This window comes from Opisthorchis viverrini (genome assembly GCF_000715545.1).
Source record: "Opisthorchis viverrini unplaced genomic scaffold opera_v5_84, whole genome shotgun sequence".
NCBI lineage: Eukaryota > Metazoa > Platyhelminthes > Trematoda > Opisthorchiida > Opisthorchiidae > Opisthorchis > Opisthorchis viverrini.
The window spans coordinates 131,506-151,686 of NW_008751741.1; the positions used below are offsets into that span (position 1 = coordinate 131,506).

At 42.6% G+C, this 20,181-nt stretch overlaps 2 protein-coding genes across 2 annotated transcripts in view; one reads left to right on the forward strand and one right to left on the reverse strand.

Moving 5' to 3' along the window:
* The window catches only part of T265_04855 (hypothetical protein), a gene marked incomplete at both ends in the record, with an annotated part of 29,167 nt that extends 10,557 nt beyond the window's left edge, over nucleotides 1–18,610 (reverse strand). The window contains 4 exons of the mRNA XM_009169709.1: nucleotides 22–254; nucleotides 8,666–8,803; nucleotides 16,784–16,869; nucleotides 18,273–18,610. Coding sequence (XP_009167973.1) covers nucleotides 22–254; nucleotides 8,666–8,803; nucleotides 16,784–16,869; nucleotides 18,273–18,403 — 588 coding nt within the window. The remainder of the gene's footprint in view (nucleotides 1–21; nucleotides 255–8,665; nucleotides 8,804–16,783; nucleotides 16,870–18,272) is intronic.
* The window catches only part of T265_04854 (hypothetical protein), a gene marked incomplete at both ends in the record, with an annotated part of 73,000 nt that overhangs the window by 41,479 nt on the left and 11,340 nt on the right, over nucleotides 1–20,181 (forward strand). The window lies entirely within an intron of this gene.

A 20,181-nucleotide genomic window follows, 5' to 3' on the forward strand; every position in this document is an offset into this window, starting at 1 on the left:
GAAAGGAATCTGTATTCATACCTGCATTCGGGTTTTGATCACATCCAATGGGGTATTGCCGTAGACTGAAGCCGCACCAGCCACGATACCGAACACCCCAGTGAGCAACTTGGGAACAGGAAGTCCACTAATTTGATCACCTCGATAGTGACGGTACTGGTCTTTGAGACTTTCCATAACAAAGAACCGTATGGCTTGATTGGTGCCCTGTTTCATGATGGTGGGGGTAACACCCTTGTACAGACCACCGATTCCTGTGACCGGCGAAGTGGGAGGGGACATAAATAAACTGTGGTTGGGAGTAACAACAATATAAGGAGATAAGTGGTGAAGTCAAAGGGAGTGCAATGGAACTTTGTAAGGATACTCCCAACAAATGTAATGGAATTTGACCCCCAGACATTCGACCTTATCATTTAGGGTTCCTACGTGAACAACAAGTGCTAGATGAATGAAAGATTAGAAGATGTGACAAGTGTAACTATTTGCTTTCGGCGCCATTCCATAGTGAAGATTTCACTTAGTCGAATCGGTAGATTTGACGCTTTTCTAAAGATAGCCAGAAGTCCTCACTGCCGAAGGGTAGATGAACGTACTTGGGTATACAAGTTCGGATGAATTGCTTTAGTCTAATGGTCCAACAACTTAGGTCATTTATGCGTAAATTGTTTTGGCTGCCGACGACGTAAATGATCGAAACATGCCATTCGGGTGTGGACGGTGAAGTGGGGTATTCCGTGGAGCGCTGCACAGGTCTGTCACGATTCGAGGAGACATCTTCATTGCAGTCAGCATAAATTGTTTGCCCAAAGTGGACATACAGGTGGTTTGTTCCTGCTGCACTAGCTTTATTATTGGTATTATTATTCGTATTCATTGTACACGGAGCAGCAACTCCTTTCATGTCCACATATTGCCTAAATCTAACGGTGCGCATGATACAAACGACTTTTATTTAGGAGCACTGACCGGTCCAACTAAACCCTCCGATTGTAAACATGAATAATTTCCAAATTCGTGAGTTTTACTAACAAAGTGTTCGAGGGACGTCGCTAATAGGTAACAAAGGTTATCCATATGGTAAAATATTCTCTTTAGTCATTTTACTAGGCGTGATTCTGGGTACACGGAATTCGAGTCGCCTGCTTATCGCTAAACACCCGCAATAAATTACAAAATGCTCGATTAGCAGTAACAGTTGAAGTACACCATAGTCTAGAGACAGTCTCAGGTAAATCGACTAATCGAATCAGCATCTTTTGGATTTCCCGAGGCGCAGGTAACCGACTAATATCATTAAAGCAATCGGGCATTATCAATTCGAGACATAACTCATCAGTGTAAAGGAAATGTCTGAGTGAATCCCGTGTTGAAATTATTTTATCAAGTTTCCGGTTTGCTCATTTTTGCCGGTAATGTATTAAGCCAATTCGAAGCATCGGACAGGTGATTATTAATGGGCGGATACAAGTTTTTGTTCCAAAAAATGTTAACGCACCCACAATGAACACAAAAAGACAAAAGGTTTCCTGTTCGTGGAAGTTTCAGGAATCGGCAGGTGTGCTCATCTTGGCGTGACATTTTGTGCTGCTATTCCCACTTAGTTGTTTACTTATTTATTTGTTTGTTTATTTATTTCATTGATATACTCGTCCACCCACTCGTTTATCGATTTATTCATCCGCCTATTTATCTCTATTTATTTATTTATTTATTGTTTACTGACCATCAGATGGTGGGGCGTAAACTGTTAACTATAGGGGGGCAAAATCGAACATAGTAGTAAAGCCCTAGGAGAATAACAACCGTCAATAATCCGCTTGAGTTTGAAGTTAAACTATGTAAAAGCAAGTGTACAATGTTTGCATTGTGGTGCCATTCATATATTGAAGTTTTGGCATGTTTCCGTGAGGATCATTTGTCGTAAATCATAATCTATTCTATAGGAAGAGATCAAGGTGCGCTGGTGTCCAAACTTTTCACATACTTTTCAAAATCGTGACTGAATCGTGAGAGAACAAATTTTCAAGCGATTAGTTCAAACTGGGGTACTAGTAACTCATCGTAAACAAATCACGTGGCTATCCCTGGCAGTGCGTACAGTACAATGCTACAAAGTTGGAACACTCAACTCGTGTCCTTCTTCCAATCAGCATCGATAAAGCTACGGCAACAAAAACATGCGCACAAAAACTGCTCTCTCACCTTCCGTCTATCTGTTATCCGATCTCTGTCACTGACGAAATGCGCCGTCTATGTTACTCTGGTATTCTTGCCGAATAGAGCAAGCAGATTCAGTGCTCCGAATTATCCTATGCTTAAACGCGCCATCGAACTGTTTATTCATTATCAGATCAACTCAGCTTACTTGCGCAGCTGTTCGCCGTGTTTGGAAGTCCTAATAGAACCCGATAACCTAAATCTGGAACTTGCGAGTGTGTGTATCGAAAATTTGTGGCTCAGGTATGGAACTACTCCCAACCACTTGACACAGTGAAATTGCATAAATAAGTTTGGCGTTAGCCATATTATTTTTTGTTACGTCGTTTTTCTCAAATTTATGGGGATAGGATGTCGGAGGTGCTTAACCCAGAAGGGTATCAGTTCGAAAATGAAGTTTTATCACATATTTCTGTTTGAGATGTGAATGAGTGAGTGTAGTCTTTACGGTTTTGACTTCAATACGGTGGCAAACCAGCAGAGGTGACCAAACCTGATTCCCTGTTTATCTATGCTATCATAATGCCCAATCCGAAGTCCGAGTAACCTGAATTCCTATGCAGACCTCGTGAACGATGGCTAAATAATCTGAATATGAAGGCATTGCTTAGATAGTTTAATCAAAGCCACAGAACGCTGACTGCTACTGTTTGACTGCTTCGACAAGACTAGTTGGAGCCCCACTGATGAGCATAATATTTTCAATACTACACGGTTCATGAAGTCAAAAGCACATTCAAGCACTGGCTACTGCTTGCTTCTGGATTCCCCAGATCATCGAATCCTTCTGGTCGGTGCAACTGATGTTAGACAACGCACGCTGTAGCTGATTGTCTCAAAACACAATTCAGCAATTAGCTGAAACTCTCCATTTACGGCCTCCCGAACTCCTCCACATTTGACACTGCCGTTCACCGTCAATGGCAACAACGTTGATTACAGCGGATAAGTTACGACGCTTAAGTGCTAGTATGGTACGAGTTGGTTACGGGAAAGAACGATGCAGACCCAAACAGCTGGTTTTTAGCTTAGGAACAGGTCGCTGAAACAGTGTACCTTGCGCGCACGCCATTTATACAGACACGCACTCTGTGTGGCATTTGCGGAAAGGGACCGGCCAATTTTAATAATTGAGGTAATTGAGGTATAATTATGGTATAATTGTATAACAATAACCGACTCAGTCTTCTTGGAATTACATTGAATTCCTTACCAATAAATGAAAAGGTTGTAGCTCGCATGTGTTATTTTGTTGCAGATCAGGTGGCCGTTGATCTCTTCGCCGAGCTTAACAACTTGCATACAGTGCGTTCATTGAATAGGCCCCCACGATTGTTGATGAGACGTCTGGAAGCGAATTTCCAAGTCCGGTCAACAGATCAACAGCGTATGAACTGCGTCCGAATTACAGATCAATAACCATTTCTAAACTTTCAAGATTAAGAGGGGAATTAAATTCTGGCCAGAAATTGTCATGCCTAGAAAACTACAAAGAGATTTGATTCGCCTAGATGATGCACACGCAGCACACATATATTAATGAAACGAAGTCGGTAATAAAAGCAACCAGAAACTACGCTATCGCTATGAAACTATAGATCAGTACACTGTATGCCAAATGAAACGCATCTTCCTGTTTGACTGAGTGGTTTCACACTGAATTGCCAGTCCCAAGACAATACGAATCCGATTTGGTATTTTGAGTGTTCAACTTGTGTTGTGGCACTCTTAGGTGGGTGGTTGTGCACCAGACAGTCACTACTGCTACTGATTGTCCAACATTGAAAGAAGAACTAATCGATCAAATAAAAAGCGGTCAAGGTTGTTCAACATAAAGTCACCACATTTCAACTAGACACAAGCAGAAAGTGTTACGCCAAATGTCTGGAAGTTTGGAAGCCGGATTCTAAGCTAAACGCACAAGAATATTAACTGGTTATCGAAAAAACCCGCATCCATTAGCTGTGCATTGGACGCACAATGCATTTTTCTGCAAAGCCCTTGTGAGTGAAATGAAAACTTTTACGTTACTTTTATTGAACTTGAAGTTTCGCTCACTTAAACAAATCACCAATGTAGATAATTTGGAATAATGCATGAACAGATACATTATACATAGACATTCTAAACTATGAAATGGCAAGCCTGAAAATACTGTACCTTTCTAGAAATCAATCCCGTTGTGCGAATACTGAGTGATCAAAAGCTACCGTGGAAAAAATCCTGCTCAACTCATGCCACACTGAGGTTATGGCCCACAAAACTACACTGTTTCTCCAGAGGCATTTGTCTCTGAAGCAGGCGAACTGATGTTTTCGAGAATCCGTGAAGGTACTGAAAAGTTGTCTGGAGTCACCTTACTGTTCACTATTTGTCAGATCTTTAGAGGTTCCCAAAGAATCCCATTTTAATTCATGCGCACAATCGACATCGAAGACCACTGGTTGTAGTTGTTATTGGAAATGTGAAATTTGAAACCAGATCATTTTACATCAACTGGAGGAGTTTCATCCAGTACAGAACGCTGTTCCAGGACAAATCACTTCTGCCTAATACAGTTTTCATAGCTTTTATATTCCCTCGAGCTCCTCCATATTCATCGTTCATTCATAATACTGATTAAGAAGTCACGCAGTCGTCATTGATCACACCATCGTCGTAAGAAGGCAACCTTCTCCATCTATGATATAGAAATCCTGACTCTTGATCTGGAACTATGCGGAGTAATTACCTGCGGCTGCTGTTTACTCACAACCGTTTGCGCGAGTGTGCAAGGTCATTATTCAACTGATCAATACCCCGTCTCATATCGACTAATTAGTAACACTCCATGTGGCTGCTTCGCTGACTGGCACTTCTTGCCTGGCGGTGCTTCAGTGATCCCTGAACAGCAAACGATTTGGTGCACCGGAAACAGCCTTGTGTTTGTTTTGGTTTAGTTCCCTCTGGAAGAGTTCCTTTTAACTTAAAGTTTACTAGGCACCATTTAACACATTCTGTTTATCTCCCTGAGTTCCTTTCATTTAAAATGTCTATCTTTCGTCGGTACTGTCTCTGCATTTTTCAAAGCGAAATTTCAACCGGTGGAGTGAGGTTTTGATCACGTATTAAGTGCAAGTAACTGAGTGCGCTTCACTACAAACGCTCACGCTCTGAGGCAAGAAATGTTATCCGTCTATCAGGTAGGCTTATGCAAACATAGTGTGTTTCTGCTTCTTGACGTGGGAATCACTGACATAGCTGAAACTCCCACTCGTTCCAGTTCACTGATCGATAAAGATCCGCGATTCCGATTCGCCTGTCCGTCTCTCCTGTTTTCATCTATCAAACACTACTGCTCATCGATTCGGTCCAAAGTTTGAGTGAGTGAGAAATGGCAGAAAAGTTTGGTGGGATAAAAATCTTAATCTTCTATATGATCAAGAACAGAACAACTCGACACAAAGGAAGCTCAGATTGATTTTTACCGTCAAAATGTTAAGTGTTATACCTCGATGAAAATCATGAACGCCAGATGTTTTAGAAAATACAAACCAGAAATGCTGACACATGAGGGCTGGTCAGTGTTCATTCTGCGGATAAGAGCGTCCAGTCTTTTCATCTGAATTAAAAGCCCAGTTCTTGGTACACTGACCAAATCCACATTTAATAAACTGTTATTTTTGGCTGTAGGCCAAACTTTGACGTGGTAACTAATCAAGCACTTCAAATTTTCCAAGTGCCAGCCAATCCATGCTTCAATATACGAAGAGCCTTGTTTCGAAACCATATGATTTACAAAAGTATACCTTCGTACACTACACTGTGCACAGATATTTAACACGTCATATACGTCCTTAGAGCACCAACTTTAAAAGTTCGTACATCTGTAGAAATGGCTGATTCCACGTTTGGAGTTCACATCCAACTACATCCCCGCGGAATGAATTCCATATTTGGTAGGCTTGTTCGGAAGAGACTCCTGTTGCGTTTGGTACTATTGAAATTCCCACGTTAACAGCAAAAATATGGTAGTGCATGATAACTTGTAAACGGTCGGAGAAAACTGCTTGTGATTTCCAGGATGCTGGAACAATACTTCGCTGGACTGACTTGGTGGCTAACAAATGATTGGATTTCGGTTGGTTAACAGCTTTTTCTGATAGTTTCATTAGCTTGGGCATCGGAATGGATATTTCATAGATATCACCTATCCTAACTGCCACTTTCGTGGATTCGCAGTGAACACCTGTTTTCACTGCGCGTGAATGCCGGCCAAAAAGAGTGTGTGTGTGTGCCACATACTGGTTCAGAAGTTTCCACAATATGCTCGTGGTCCACGAGGTACACGCAGCTAAAAGTCAACGGTAAGTTGCGATTGTGTGCAGTTAGCGTGTTCCGGAACATACCAAACATACCAATGAGTCTGCAAGAACTAAGAAGCCACCTATGAGTCGGAATAATTTCGCTTTTGTAAGGACTGTTTTATGAAAGGCCAGAGGGTCTCGATCGAGCTGTTCAACACTATGGTGACAAAGTGAGCAGTAAGGTGAATCATGCGGCCTGTGTTAGAGCTAAATCTAGAGAACGGTAACCTCCAGGTTGACCTGAATACTTGCGGCGTTGACCTGTCACATTTCAAGTCTGTACCAACTGATTTTGGAAAGTTTTCAGGACCAATTTATACCGCCATAGGCGTCTTTACAGCAGCAGGAGTGCGCGAAACTACTGATTAAGTCTATCTACGTACCCGAAAGCAATCCAGATAAAGCTTATTCCTAAGACGTATTTCGCCAGAACATCTTCCATTCAATTGTTGTCACACAATTTGCCCATTAAATAGAACACACTTTTCCGAGCCAAGGGAGCACCTGATATGTCAGCATCTTACAACTACGTATTCTGGCTGTTTCGATGAATTGTAATCAAACGACCCATTGTGACAGAATTAACAGCCGTTCAGAACGTTGGCATGTTTTGGATGCTAATAAGGTAACAGATATTCGACAGATTCCTTTGAGATGTTGAAATCTGGAGCTGAATGGTCAAGCCAACAACTGAGGAGCAGTGTTTTCGGTTGTCCCGCACCCTAGCATAACCGTCAACAAACCTTGTCCTCTTGACTTGGTAAAGTACTCTGCTTCGAACGCTACATCGTTCCGTTTGTCTCTGGTGGCACCGAGCTTTATTGATTGTCTGCGTTTCAAGCGCTCACTTGGTGACTAGTTGAAAACATATGAAAATCCTCTTAAATTCTAGCAAAATACTTTGGACTACATCCAACCGAGATTACTGAACACGATTTATGCTCACTGAGTTTTGTAGGAAACGTTTGTAGTCCCTATCGAACGACCCGTAAACATCCATATTCCTCACGTGGTTACTCTGGTTAGGCGCTAAACGTTGCTGCCGTCCGAGCTGACGGTAGTCAGCCGTATTAGGGTGGTTGGTTTTGTCAGCGTTTGGAGTGTACTCATCTGTTGTGTGACTGTGAAGTTCCTAGCCTAGACACAAACGAAAACGACCGCGTTTGGAGTTGCGCTGAACAGGTGCGGTAAGTCATATCAAACAAATCTCTAGGCCGATGTGGATGTAATTTTGTAACTAGAGGCTGGACATCGTGGGAAAATGCCATGGTCGAATAGGAAGGTAACTTGTTGTCTAGATGTAATACACTACTTATGCGTTTGCTGAAAACTCTTCAACAGCCAGCGACCGGTTTCATCTTTCTAGGGTCTCATCAGGTAGACGCAGTCCACGGGTTTTCATCAATCTTACTTCCTGCTTGATAGTGAGACGACATGTTTGTTTATGGAAATATTACCATCTATTTTTTTAGGTAGGACTGCCGCAGGACACTCGGTGTTAGGAAAAAACTGAAGATTTCGCCTCTGCTTGTTGATCAGCCGGTTGGCTGTCTGTTCGCCGAACTTAGCCAATAGCTTGCAAATGTTTGGTCTCTAAGCCAAGAGACATTATCAGAGAGTCGTCTGGAAGGCTGCAAGCCAAATACCAAGCTCGGCGAACAGTCAGCTGGTTACCAACCAGTTCACATCTTCGGGCTACAAGTATCTCGACACATCGTAAAGGTGAAATCGTAAAGTGTGAAATGAAAATGGGCCTGAAAGATGGCTGTTATTTAAGTAGGTCATCTATAACATCTGCGCATCCTGCCAAAATTCAAGCGATATTTGCTTCCTGTGGTTCACAAAAAACATAGTGGATGGCGACACTGGTCAACTAAAACTTTCAAAACAGTATCGCGCGACCTCTATGAGGCACTTGTCTATGTCCTTGTGGCGTCGTGTTTCGTTCGGGTACCTTGGTATCATTGTGCTGGAGGGTCACACCTGAAGAAATTGACTTCGTATGTGTGATCAAGTTAATCGTGACATTTGATAACGGGACGCATAGAGTCAATAAAACGGACAATTGAAAACTCATATTCATTTCAGACCTCACTCACCGAACTCTTTGGCAATGCAGCGCACGCCATGTCCGAAACCCCGATAATGTGGATTGGCTGATGTCTGATCGTTGATGAACTTGACCTTGATCGTTTCCATTGGAGTCACCACGAAAATCGCTTCACAAATCCCAGCACCTGAAAGGAAATTCAAGTCTTTGGAATGACCTGAGCGAAGCCCTATGTACATCTGTTCTCAGCCTCATTGCTGTTCTGCCAAGTTCTCCAAAAACCTACATGAATACGACAAATTTTTACATCTGTACAAGCAACTGTATGAGAGAGAACTTTTGCAACTCAAGTTGCTCAAGTGTCAGTACAGTCAGTGTTGTGTACCACACTGGCTGTTATCTGATAGTGAGCCACACAGCTAATGTGGGCTTGAGTTTATTTTTCAAGTTCAATTCCTCTGGCTGAGGACAGACTCAAAAAACACTTACCTATTATTAGGCGATCATTTTGTTCTGTTCACCCCCGCCCAGAAATTGGAGTGAAGTATTGATCTGAAAAACGGCTTGGTCAGATAGAACTGAAATTACGGGCCACTACAGGGACCAGACTGGTGCTCAGTATCAAAGAGTCGTCTGCATACTGCGACTATTAACCACAGTATTAATATCATTCCATTCGTTGGTGTATATTGAACGCAAACTAAATAGTTGCGTTTATGCAGCCTGAGAGAATACTATCATAAACACCAGAGAGAGGATAGCACTGCACATAAACTTTGAGGAATAACGGATAACCTTAGCGTCACAAAATACGAGGGACTTTGATTCATTACTAGTTCATTAAGATGCTAGTCCCCTGGGTCCAGCTGTGCCCCTTGATGAGCACAATCTTGGGAGCGAATCCTATATTGAGTCGCACCTTAAGAAATGAAGCAAAATTTCAGTGACCGAACTGCCTTTAAGCAAACAGTTCCTTTCATAACCCAGTAGGGTTACAGTAAAGAAAAATCTGTCGAATGCAGGAATAACTCCGCTTCGACCGATCCTTCCAGTTCAAAGCAATATCAATGAAACTTCACTTTGAATTCGTTTTTGTCTAAATGGCATCGATTATCTGTTTGATTTTCTGCCCCCCCCCCCCTGAACAGTGACGAGAACGAATGATTTTGTTGACAAATCAATGCAACTCGACTCCATCCTATGTTAGATTTGACTCAATTTCTTACTTTTCATCAACAACTAGATAACCACTTCCGGTCATTATCAACAAATGACCATGTGAGCAATCACATACACGCCCAACCACATGCGATTGGCAAACCAATTGCATGGATGGCTCTCACACTACCGCGACAGATGCGTTGCCCTCACAATAACGACTGCACTGTCAAGTCGACTGAAGCAAATAGGTTTCATCACACGCCTAAATCAAGTGTGGCTCAGCATTTTCCTTTCCACAAATTGATAAATACACCTTTCCCGAACATTTCACGTTTGGCTAAATGGTTACACAAGGAGTTCCAAAGGAGTTCCTCTCCACTGAAAAAAAAAACAATAGTCTATGTAAACGCGCGTAATCTCTCAGGACAGACGAGCGCAATCACACCTATGAATCCGGAAAGTCAGTAATGCTTGAAAACATGTGGGACCGGCAAATAAGCTCCATAAACAATCCTCTGTGTCATCTACACCACTTGTTCATTCCAGGAACCAAGATCCAAACGAATCCACATGGTTTAGGACCTTGTAGAATAACCAAACTTAACGACAGGCAGCTCCACAAAGATGTGCGCCGGATTCGTCCCAATGTAAGTTTACAAAGCACACTCGTTCATTCCAGTAAGTCATGAATTCGTATCACTTTTCTCGTAAAATATTGCCGCCGTATTAGATAAACACTAATGAATTCGCGTTCGCTAACTGAGCTCACTTAAGGGATCCAGGGGCATTGTGTTCAAAGAAGGGAACGCATCAACCATAACATTCGTCAGTTCAATCATTTTGATCCGTAATTTTATTCAAAACTTCACCGTTTCAAGAGCACGTACAACTTAAACCAAACAACCTTGATGGTAATAGCATCACAGCTCATCCTGAATCAAAAACTTTTTGCTCACGTGATGATAAAGTTGTGGTCCGCTGCATTTCCGAACCGCAACTGTATATCTTCACGGCACAACTGACCCCAGAATATTTCTGAACTGCTGTGATCAAACGGGACCTGAACTGCCGTGTGCATTGGCGTTGATGGGGATGAATTCATCGGCGAGCATTTGTTCCCGTAAACCTTACATTCAGATTTTCATTTAGGAATCTGGGTTTACCTTAAACCCAAGTATTCATGGATGCCCATTATGAATGCAAAGTCTGTGCATACATTTTCCGGGTGTCGTTCCAAAAGGAAAATACATAGCGAACTTATGTGTCCCCCGTGAAGCAACACTTTAATCCTAGATCAGATCGAAAGCTCAGTCAACTAGGCAGCAAGGTTACCGAATTTTTAGTCATTGCGAGGCAACAGAATCTTGGAGTTTATAGCCGGATTCTCAAGGACCATCAAAATCTTCAAAACTAACTTATAGTCGTACAATCTGACAGCCTGTGATACATGGGAGGTATTCTGCACAAGAGTAATTCCTTGTAAACAGAACGAAGGAATAAGCATCAGCCTGCATAATATGTTATGTTCTTTTGCCTCTTGGTTCAAAAAATGGCAGAGAGGATTTAAACAGGAACAGTAAAGTTAAATTGTCTACGGAAATGGCTAACTATCCCCCCACGGATTGGGGTGCGCTAGGACGAGGAGTAGGGGTAAATTTGAATAATATGAAGCGGACAGATAGCTGGTGACCGCAAGACCGAATCCAGATAGCTCAATAGCCAAGACATAGCTTACTAACTCACATATTCGTCTTTCAAGACTACCATTGGGTATTTCGTGACTCCTGTCAAGTTTTGAACAGCCTAGCAGTCCCCGAGCTCAAGCACTGCATCTACGCCACAGCTGAACAAACAGATTTTATTTCGACAGCAACAAACATCAGCGACCGATTCATCCATATTTAGAGATTTAAATCAAGTTTCATTTTTGGTCTAAACAGCTGCTGATGCACTCACACAAGCTGACTGGTTGCGAACAGTTAGATGTTTCGGGCGAAATGCACTCATTTGGATACCAACCTGGTTCCTACTGAGGGCCCAGCTGAATCTCGCGATCATGATGTTCTTCTTCAACTGAATGTGCTGCACCATGCTGCTTCGGGTTTCACTTGGTACCAGTAGCACCATATATTGTGCGGAAATAGTACACTAATCATAAGGTTGCTGAAATCTCTTCACCATTTCTACTGAATTAAACCAATTAGCGCATCCGTGTCAATCACTTGCGGTCTTAAAAGTCAGAATACCCGTGATTTATTCATGGTGAGAAGGCAAGCCTATACGTTTGACATGAGTAAGTTCCGGATAATATTGTCACTAGGAATGAAATATACCGAACATTTTGTTTGGCGTTCCCAAATTCGCAGAATTGACGCCTTGAGTTGAACATAAAAAATTCGATGAATATCTCACCTATTTAGAGCAGAAATACCTAATACCAGATTGAGTCCGAATTTTCTACTCAGCTACTCCTTTCACGGAGACAACATTCTAGGCCCTTGTAGGCCACTTGTAGGCTGCATTCGTGCTAAACCTGTTGGCGTGAGACAATAATACAGCGTTCATTTCTATTTTTCATATTGGTGAAGGTAGTCAAACAGAATGAAAGGATTCTCAGGCCAAACAGTATCGTCCTACAATTGGTAGCAAAGTGGTGATGATGATGTTAATCTATACAGCTTCTGGGGGGAATCGTCAGGAAATACGGGTAAGTAGTTTCTGTCGTAGATGGACACCGTTAAACAAGGGGTGGATACCTTCAATGGAGATTTCGTCCTACAAGTGAAGCCAAACCATGCTGAAAAGTAATGGGGCGGAACTGTATGACTGCTTGATGTTTACTGGTAACTAGCAGCAGTGCGCACCTCACCGAACCCAAGGAAATCAAAACCCACGGTCTCCCGTTGAAGACTCTTCGGACACGAGTGACTGTTTAGTGGCTTGCGTTTAGGCAAGACACAACCTCTCGCAGTCACTTACAACAGACTGCAAGGAGCTCAAAGAAGGATTAATTCACGAGTGCGAAGTCGCCCCTTGAGGAGCTAGCCAACACGTGACCACGTGATGCCGACTGAGGGATGCGTGGGGCTATATTGTCTACATGCGAATATACCCCACCGTTGCTAAGCCGGTCTTGGTCAAACGGTTGTGTTCAGGCTACTAGCCAGGAGATGATGAGTTCGAAACTCCCTTGAGTTTCGTGAGAAACGCATTGCTGGTGCTGCTCAATGAGGGTGAACAGCTGTGGAGTGGTGCTTCTCTGCTTTTCAGCATAGATTGATTCCACTGGCAATAGAGAGGGAGAAACTATGAATGTATTTGATGACAGAACGCCTCAAATAAGCGAATGATTCTGTCTGGTTGAGGAGTTTGCTCTTGAAAACGGTCATGGCAAATAACTTAATCAGTAGTCAATAAACGAGGGAGTGTAGGTATTAAGTGGTTGTTGGTGCGAAACATAAAAATAACCCTAATCACTTTGTTTCACTATGCTCAGCGTGGCTCTCGAAACATCCAGAACAAACAGGAGGCTCCGAAATTGAGGATGGATGAACAGCGACAGGTTGCGTGCGGCAGGTAAAGTACCCGCCTCCCTACTAAGTCTTAAGAACTTTGGAAGCTCCGCCAGTCTATGAAAAGAAGAAAGACACCAACAGAATTTAAAGAACAGTGGTCGTCTTTGTGGTGTCGTCACGTATGTTGATGGCGCTTTGCATTTTTCATGCTGAAGAGCACCAGAGGGATGAGCTGATATCTTGAATTAGCACTAATCAGGCTGTGATCGGACATACCGTGGAGCTCTTATGATGTCAAATTACTTGGGGTTAACAACAGTTGAATTAGCCTCTCCCAGGTGCCTGTGTGAACGCTAGATAGCTTGACCGGTGGTGGACTGCGTACTTGGCCCGGAAGTGTGCACGTACCTGTGTGTGCGTGCTTGAGTGTGCTTTCGGTCGGCGTGCCAACTGGCTTACGCACCCTGTTCGATGATCACCGTGACATAGTGGTTGGATGACCTTGCTATTTGTCCACATTGTTTACCACATTGATTCTTGCCTTTTCAGGTTTTCTTCAAGGCTGAATTCATCAAGTATGCGGGCACTTGTGTGGGATATTTCCTTTGGGACAATCAGAGAGGCGGTAAACTAACAATTATAAGTGGCGTTCGGAAGTCGCCAAACAAACAAATTTAGAATGCAACAGTTGTAGGAACAGATGACTGGGAATAACCAATAAGGCGAGGCTGCTAACCGGACGGTCTATGGTTCAAAACAGCTGGATTTCCGATTAATCCTGACAAGACATAGACAAGCTGGTAATGTCAGCCTTGTGTTTGCTTTGAGTTGCTGAAACTGAAAGATTATTATTATACTGGAAACAACCCATAGGGCACTCTTGTTGTACTGAACAATTCCTGGATAGCTTGAAGAGCCACGACAAGCAACCAGATTCCCAACCAGTTTGCCTTCTCTGATCACAGAAACACGTTGGAACAGGATTGGAACGAAAGGCGATATCGGCAAACATTCACCAAAAGTCTAACCGTGTGGTGTTTACCCACGACTGACGATCAATCCGAGTACTTATTTGAGGATGCATCACCGTGTGGTGAGAAGAAACATGGTACAAATCCAGTTGTCCGCCTCTTTACTCAAGGTACAATGAAAGGTACCCTGAGGTCTTCAACATCCTGTTTTTTAACCAGTTGGTCCCGTCAGACAACCAGCACACACCTTCATTTAGTTAAGGGGGGTTTGGTTTCGTGTAAGTGACTGTTTCATTCTTTGCGGGATCAAATTGCCACACTATTGGTTTCATGTGTTTTGAGGACTCTCAGACAGCTCAGTTGGTCAGTGAATTCAACTGGTAACTCTTTGGTAAAGTTGTTACTCCTTAGTAAAGATCATAGACAATCCATTTTCTTGCTGTCTGTGATTTGTTGGTGGTAAGTTAGTGTGAAATACAAGTCTTCTAAATGTGCGTTTTAGATTTGGTTAATTGATATTCCATCAAAGCGTGTCATTTCAAGGACGTTCAGTAAACCAGACAGCCAAAGATGTATCAGGTGCCCAAACACAGGCGTTGGCGGTGATTTTTTTTAAATTTTACTGCACAGAGTGTCCTACGAGTTACGCAAGTTTACTGACAGATGCAATAAATAGTTTGTCCTGGCACACCTTAAACATACGGAGGCGGATTTATCAAGCCATATTGAGATGCGTCCATTATTCACGTACCAAGATGCCTGTTCGTACCTGAATACGTGACTCAGCAGACAGTATCATATTGTGAAACCGGAACGCAGTTCAATATACTTTGTTCTCCTGCAACTAAGACAACATACTTACCGGATGATAATGACCCCATACTCACTCATAAGCCGTAAGATTTCACTGAGCAACGTTTGAGGTGGCATGACGAACCCACAGACGGCCGCCTCTAAAAAGCCGAATTTTTTCATGCTCTGATCAATCGGACATATTAATATGTAACACCTGATAGATCATCCCATTTGCTATGAATTTGAATTTTGTGTATTATGCTCCTGTAAATGCATTGACCGTTGGAAGAATTATCAAAAACGTTCGTTCGTCAACGCGCCTTCCAGGAATGTATGGACAATCCCATGTTTGCTCGCAGATCACGTTTTGTTGTCATTTTCTTCGCTCCTAAGTTGTTTCGCATCTTAGACTTGTATCTGTCATTTATTGCTCTCCACTGGATCTGATTTTCAACTGTTTTCTAATCTAATGTTAATCGTTGTCAAATGGTACACTGCCAACGCCCACATTCAAATCGTCTTGTGCGACGGAGACAATCTACAACCTTACGGCACATCAAGGTCAGACAAACAACACCATTGTTTCCAGCCATCAAACATTCTTGAAGCTCAAGAGACAAGGCGGTGTTTATGAGTCACTCTAGCGCATCATTACTCACCATAGAACGGTTTGCAATGAGTGCACTCACTGTCGACCATTCACAACACGGGAACACAAGTATGGTGACACTTACAGGTCCTAATCGGTTTTTGCTCTTCGTATTGTGTATATTGGTTCCCTCCCACAAGGTAAACTGGGAGGGTGGTAAAGTTGCATTTCTCTGAAATACGGCCAGCTCGTCAACGGGTTATAGATGCGGAAAACACATTATTTAACACAGAAGTGATCACTTTTATGCCGGCATTGTACCGAACATGGAGACAGGCTGAGTCGTATGTCTTTACAAAAACTGAGGTTGTAACCGTCGACCCCGGTAGTTCTGAATTCTGTGCAGCCAAATAAAAACGGTTGGTCTAAAGAGTACTGTATCGCAAACAGTATGTAAGTAAGTATTTCGCACAAGCGGTTATGATCAATAACTTCACCGATGCTCATTTTCTTATTCATCAGCGAACGGACATTTTGACTCTTCAGTATTTTAAATTCGTCTAGGAATCCCCAGCATCATACCACAAAATTTGTGTTCATTAACAGAAAGATGTCATTTTGGAGGTTGGGTTGGGCTCAGTTGCGGGCACAAAACATACTGCCGGATAGAGTGCAAAGGGGCGAGATGGTTCAAGTGGTTAAAGCGCGAATTTACTGACCGGAAGGTCCATGGTTCGAATCCGACCTCCGCCACTCGCCTTCCCCCGTCTAGGCTTGGGCAACCTGGCAGTATCCCAGCCCTCGTGCTTCCTTCGGGTAGCATGGCAGCTAGGCACAGGAAGGGTGCTACAGCTGAACGCTTTTTTTATAGAGTGCGAAATCTTGAAGCGAGGAGAGTCAAGACTGTCCGGAAATGTCATAGGTACGGCGATTTCTGAGCATTTCTCGCCAGGCGCATAGTTCAATATTTAGCCCTTCACTTCGCAGAATACCAGGAAATTTCACACAGATCGGAATCTTTGAATCGTACACCAGACACGTCAAACTCCAGAGTCTACAGTCACGCAGACACTAATCGCATACAAAATAACTTTTGAAGCAATGCAGTGGAAAAATAAATTTACTGACTCACTAACCCAAGCCACAGAGGAATTTTCGTCCACCACTCAGACTGCCATCAGGTGACAAGCTGTGACGTTTGAATTCTTCAAAGGCACCAAACCTAGTGTTTTAGGGTGGTGGGCCGGAAATAAATGGTGAAAATTGTGATGAGGGCGATGATAAAAGCCAATGATAGCGTGCGCACTACTCATTCAACTATATGTCTCGAAATCACGCAAAATCAGGAAATGATCGCTTTTCCACGTTAAGCATGCCGTATGAGCAGAACGGCTAACTCGTTTCGGCTTTCAAAAAGCTTATGAGAAGGAAACACATAGACCGTTTCTAAAAAAACACGAAGGGTGAGTGAAATGCTAGCGGAATTATTTAAGCTTGCACAATTTCGGATCATATTATTATAACTTTCAACGCAACAAATGTGATTCGGCATTCTTACAGAGATGAGAGCACGTGAGAATAGACAAATGGAGTACAACTGATATGGGGAATTCGAAAATAGAGGTTACAAAGCGTAAGGTTGAATCAAGTCAGCAAACAAGAAGGTACTTTGGGTTATTTCTAGAGTTCCACGTTGAAAAAAATGAACAGGTGGGTGGACAAGGTAATTCGCACGGGGGGGGGGTCTAAGCAAAGGCATCCAGGTTCTGTCCCAGTGTTTTTGCCACGGTAAGGCTAATGTTAAAACCATTTCGTTCTGAACAACCAGGTCCCGTTTCTGCTGCCTGGTTTCCACAGTCTTTGCATACAGTTTTTCCTTTTAAGGACTGAGGTGACTTGCATCTTCGACTTTTGAACATCCAGTAAAATTATGAAGCAACCCCTGTTCATGAGCCTTACAAAATCCCTTCGCACAAATACACTCATTTACAAATCAATTTGGTTTTCACGGGAGACTCAAGTAAATCTCTAGTTTATAGTGTTCTTTAACCGAATGTGCTGCACATAGGCCGTCTTATGTTTCAGTTGGTGCGATATTCAAGATATTTCAGTATATTTTCATGAAGGGAACTACTCATGAGGTTGCTGAAAACTCCTCGACAGCAAACTTGTGGGAAGTTTCTTTGATGAAAGAGAATTTTTTGACTCATTTCTTCTTCAGGGCTGCAGGCTTTCAAATAGAGCCTGCTTAGTTCCATCTCAAATTGCATGCAACCAGATTTTTAAAGTGTTGAAGGTACTTCTTGGTCTTTCCGAATGAAAAGTCGTCAGGTTGTTTTATACAAATCCATATATTTTTTATAAAGACCTCGTCCAACCTAAACTCTCCAGATCGGGTGGCAATATCCCACCTAGCTGTCTATTTGAAACCGGCCGAGTCAGAGAGTGTTAATGAGTTCGAATTTAAGATTGCGGCCAATATTTCTGAAATTTTCATGGCCTTCAAAGTCTGGTACACCATTGAAAAACCACAAAAGTGGTTTAAGGATTAATAAGCGCGCATGCCTAATAACTCAGCAAAGGTTTGAATTGAGCGTCACACAGTTGTTGAATAGAACCACTTACCTTACGGCTGACTTTGGTATGGATCCATATAGCAACACAGACAAGCCGCGATAAAGGCCTCGCACGCCATGTGACCGAACAGTCTGGCGAACACAATCAATAGGGCCAGAATAGCGTTTGGCAGCTCCCATACGTTCATCAAGTTGCAGCTGAGTTTTTACATACTCCGTAGGAAACGTTATACAAATCTCGATGGCCCCTGTAAGACCACCTGAAAAAAGAGAAGGGTGACGAACTCAATCGATCCATTTGTACGAACCCACAAGTCCTCCACGTACGGTCTGTTGTAAGAGAGAGTTCGGCTCTGGCATGATGCGGCTTACGGCTGAAACAGGAATTATTTGCTTTATGGTAGAATACGGTTACGATAGTCCTGTTGATGAAAAAGAGAAGAACTAAATAATTCGAACCAAAAAACAATGGCAAACTGTGCAGCGGTAAAGGGTTTTCTCATATTTGGCTGAAAGAAGAATACCTCAGTGACAGCATCACTCTAATAATCAAGGACACGCTTTTGCAAAAATGAGGGTCAAAACTTCTGACTACCAGAGGCGACAGTGATACTTTAGCAACGCGGCTAGAGCCAAGTGTTACAGTACTGATGTCTTTCTGACTGATTCTGAGTCTATTTTGGTGGTCTAAAACGGCACACAAATTCCCATCCGTCAAGGAAAGGACAAAATCTAGGGCTAAATGCTTCTACATGAAGCTGGAGTGTTTTTCGTTCCTTCACTGAAGAGTGGCAAGTACAAGCAAGATGAAATTTATGAAAGCCTTTTGTATGGACAGCGCTCTAATCTTCCCGTCAACTGAATGAAATTGGTCACAGCGCTTCTGCTGTTTGGAGTCGTATCATTTACTTAGTAATAGAGTCTGAGGAGGATGATTACGTCTGAATTTTACCACACTAATTAGAGTCTATCCACTCTCGTATTGATCAGTGGACTTTATAGATTCGTTCAATTCGAAATCGGGTTCATTTCCAGTTTCAATCACCGAAAAAAGCTGCTTGCACTGCAGTTCTAAAGTCAGCTCTACTGTTTCTGGCACGATCGAACGTTTGGAAGGCTCGATTTCATCAACATAAACCAATACTTTTGTTTACTGATAAGCACTTTTAGGTGAAGGCGCTTCATGGCATTAGGAGCAACAATTTTGATGGAAGACCTCGGCGTTATACATATTTAAATGGGCTAGAAAGCTGCTGAACTTTGATACAGAAACTATTGATATCTGATGGATACACGACACAAGTTATGTGTGTAAAGCTTTACATCTGGTGGGTTTGGTCATCATTTTGTCTCATAAGCGATGGAATTCATTTTGGGTTACTGCTGGCTGGGCTGTGGTAGAGGGCTGTCAATTCTAGGAGACAGCGGTGTATAGGTCAGTACATCTGATGATCAGTCATGCTGACAAAGCGCTTTTGGATTATCTATTGAGTCTGGTTGTCTTAAGGGGCATCCGAAATTATGAAGTTAAACACCATTCTAAAAGTATTCACCTAAGTTTCTAGCACATCAAAGATGCCCGAGGATAAAAGGGCATCAGTGACGGCTAGTTCATACATCTTACTTATTTGAATTCGAGGGACGGCCAGCAAGATAAGGAATACCTTAACCACATCAGAATCGAGTACTGACTGATGCGATACTGGCCAGTTGATAAGCTGTTTTAAGTGCGCCCAGTACGTTTCCTGTTGCCCCAGAAACTGGTTCAAATAGATAAAGTGGATTTGGAACAACTGTACCACTAAGAGTCAAAAGGTGATGGGTCAAAATTCAGCGTCAACGTCATCATCATCATTGACAGCATGACACCAGTGTTCAACACCGATACATCGCTGCCGTAAAATCACAATTTATTTGAAAGCCTTACGGTAAAGAAAAGAGAAAAGGGGGAGGGGGAA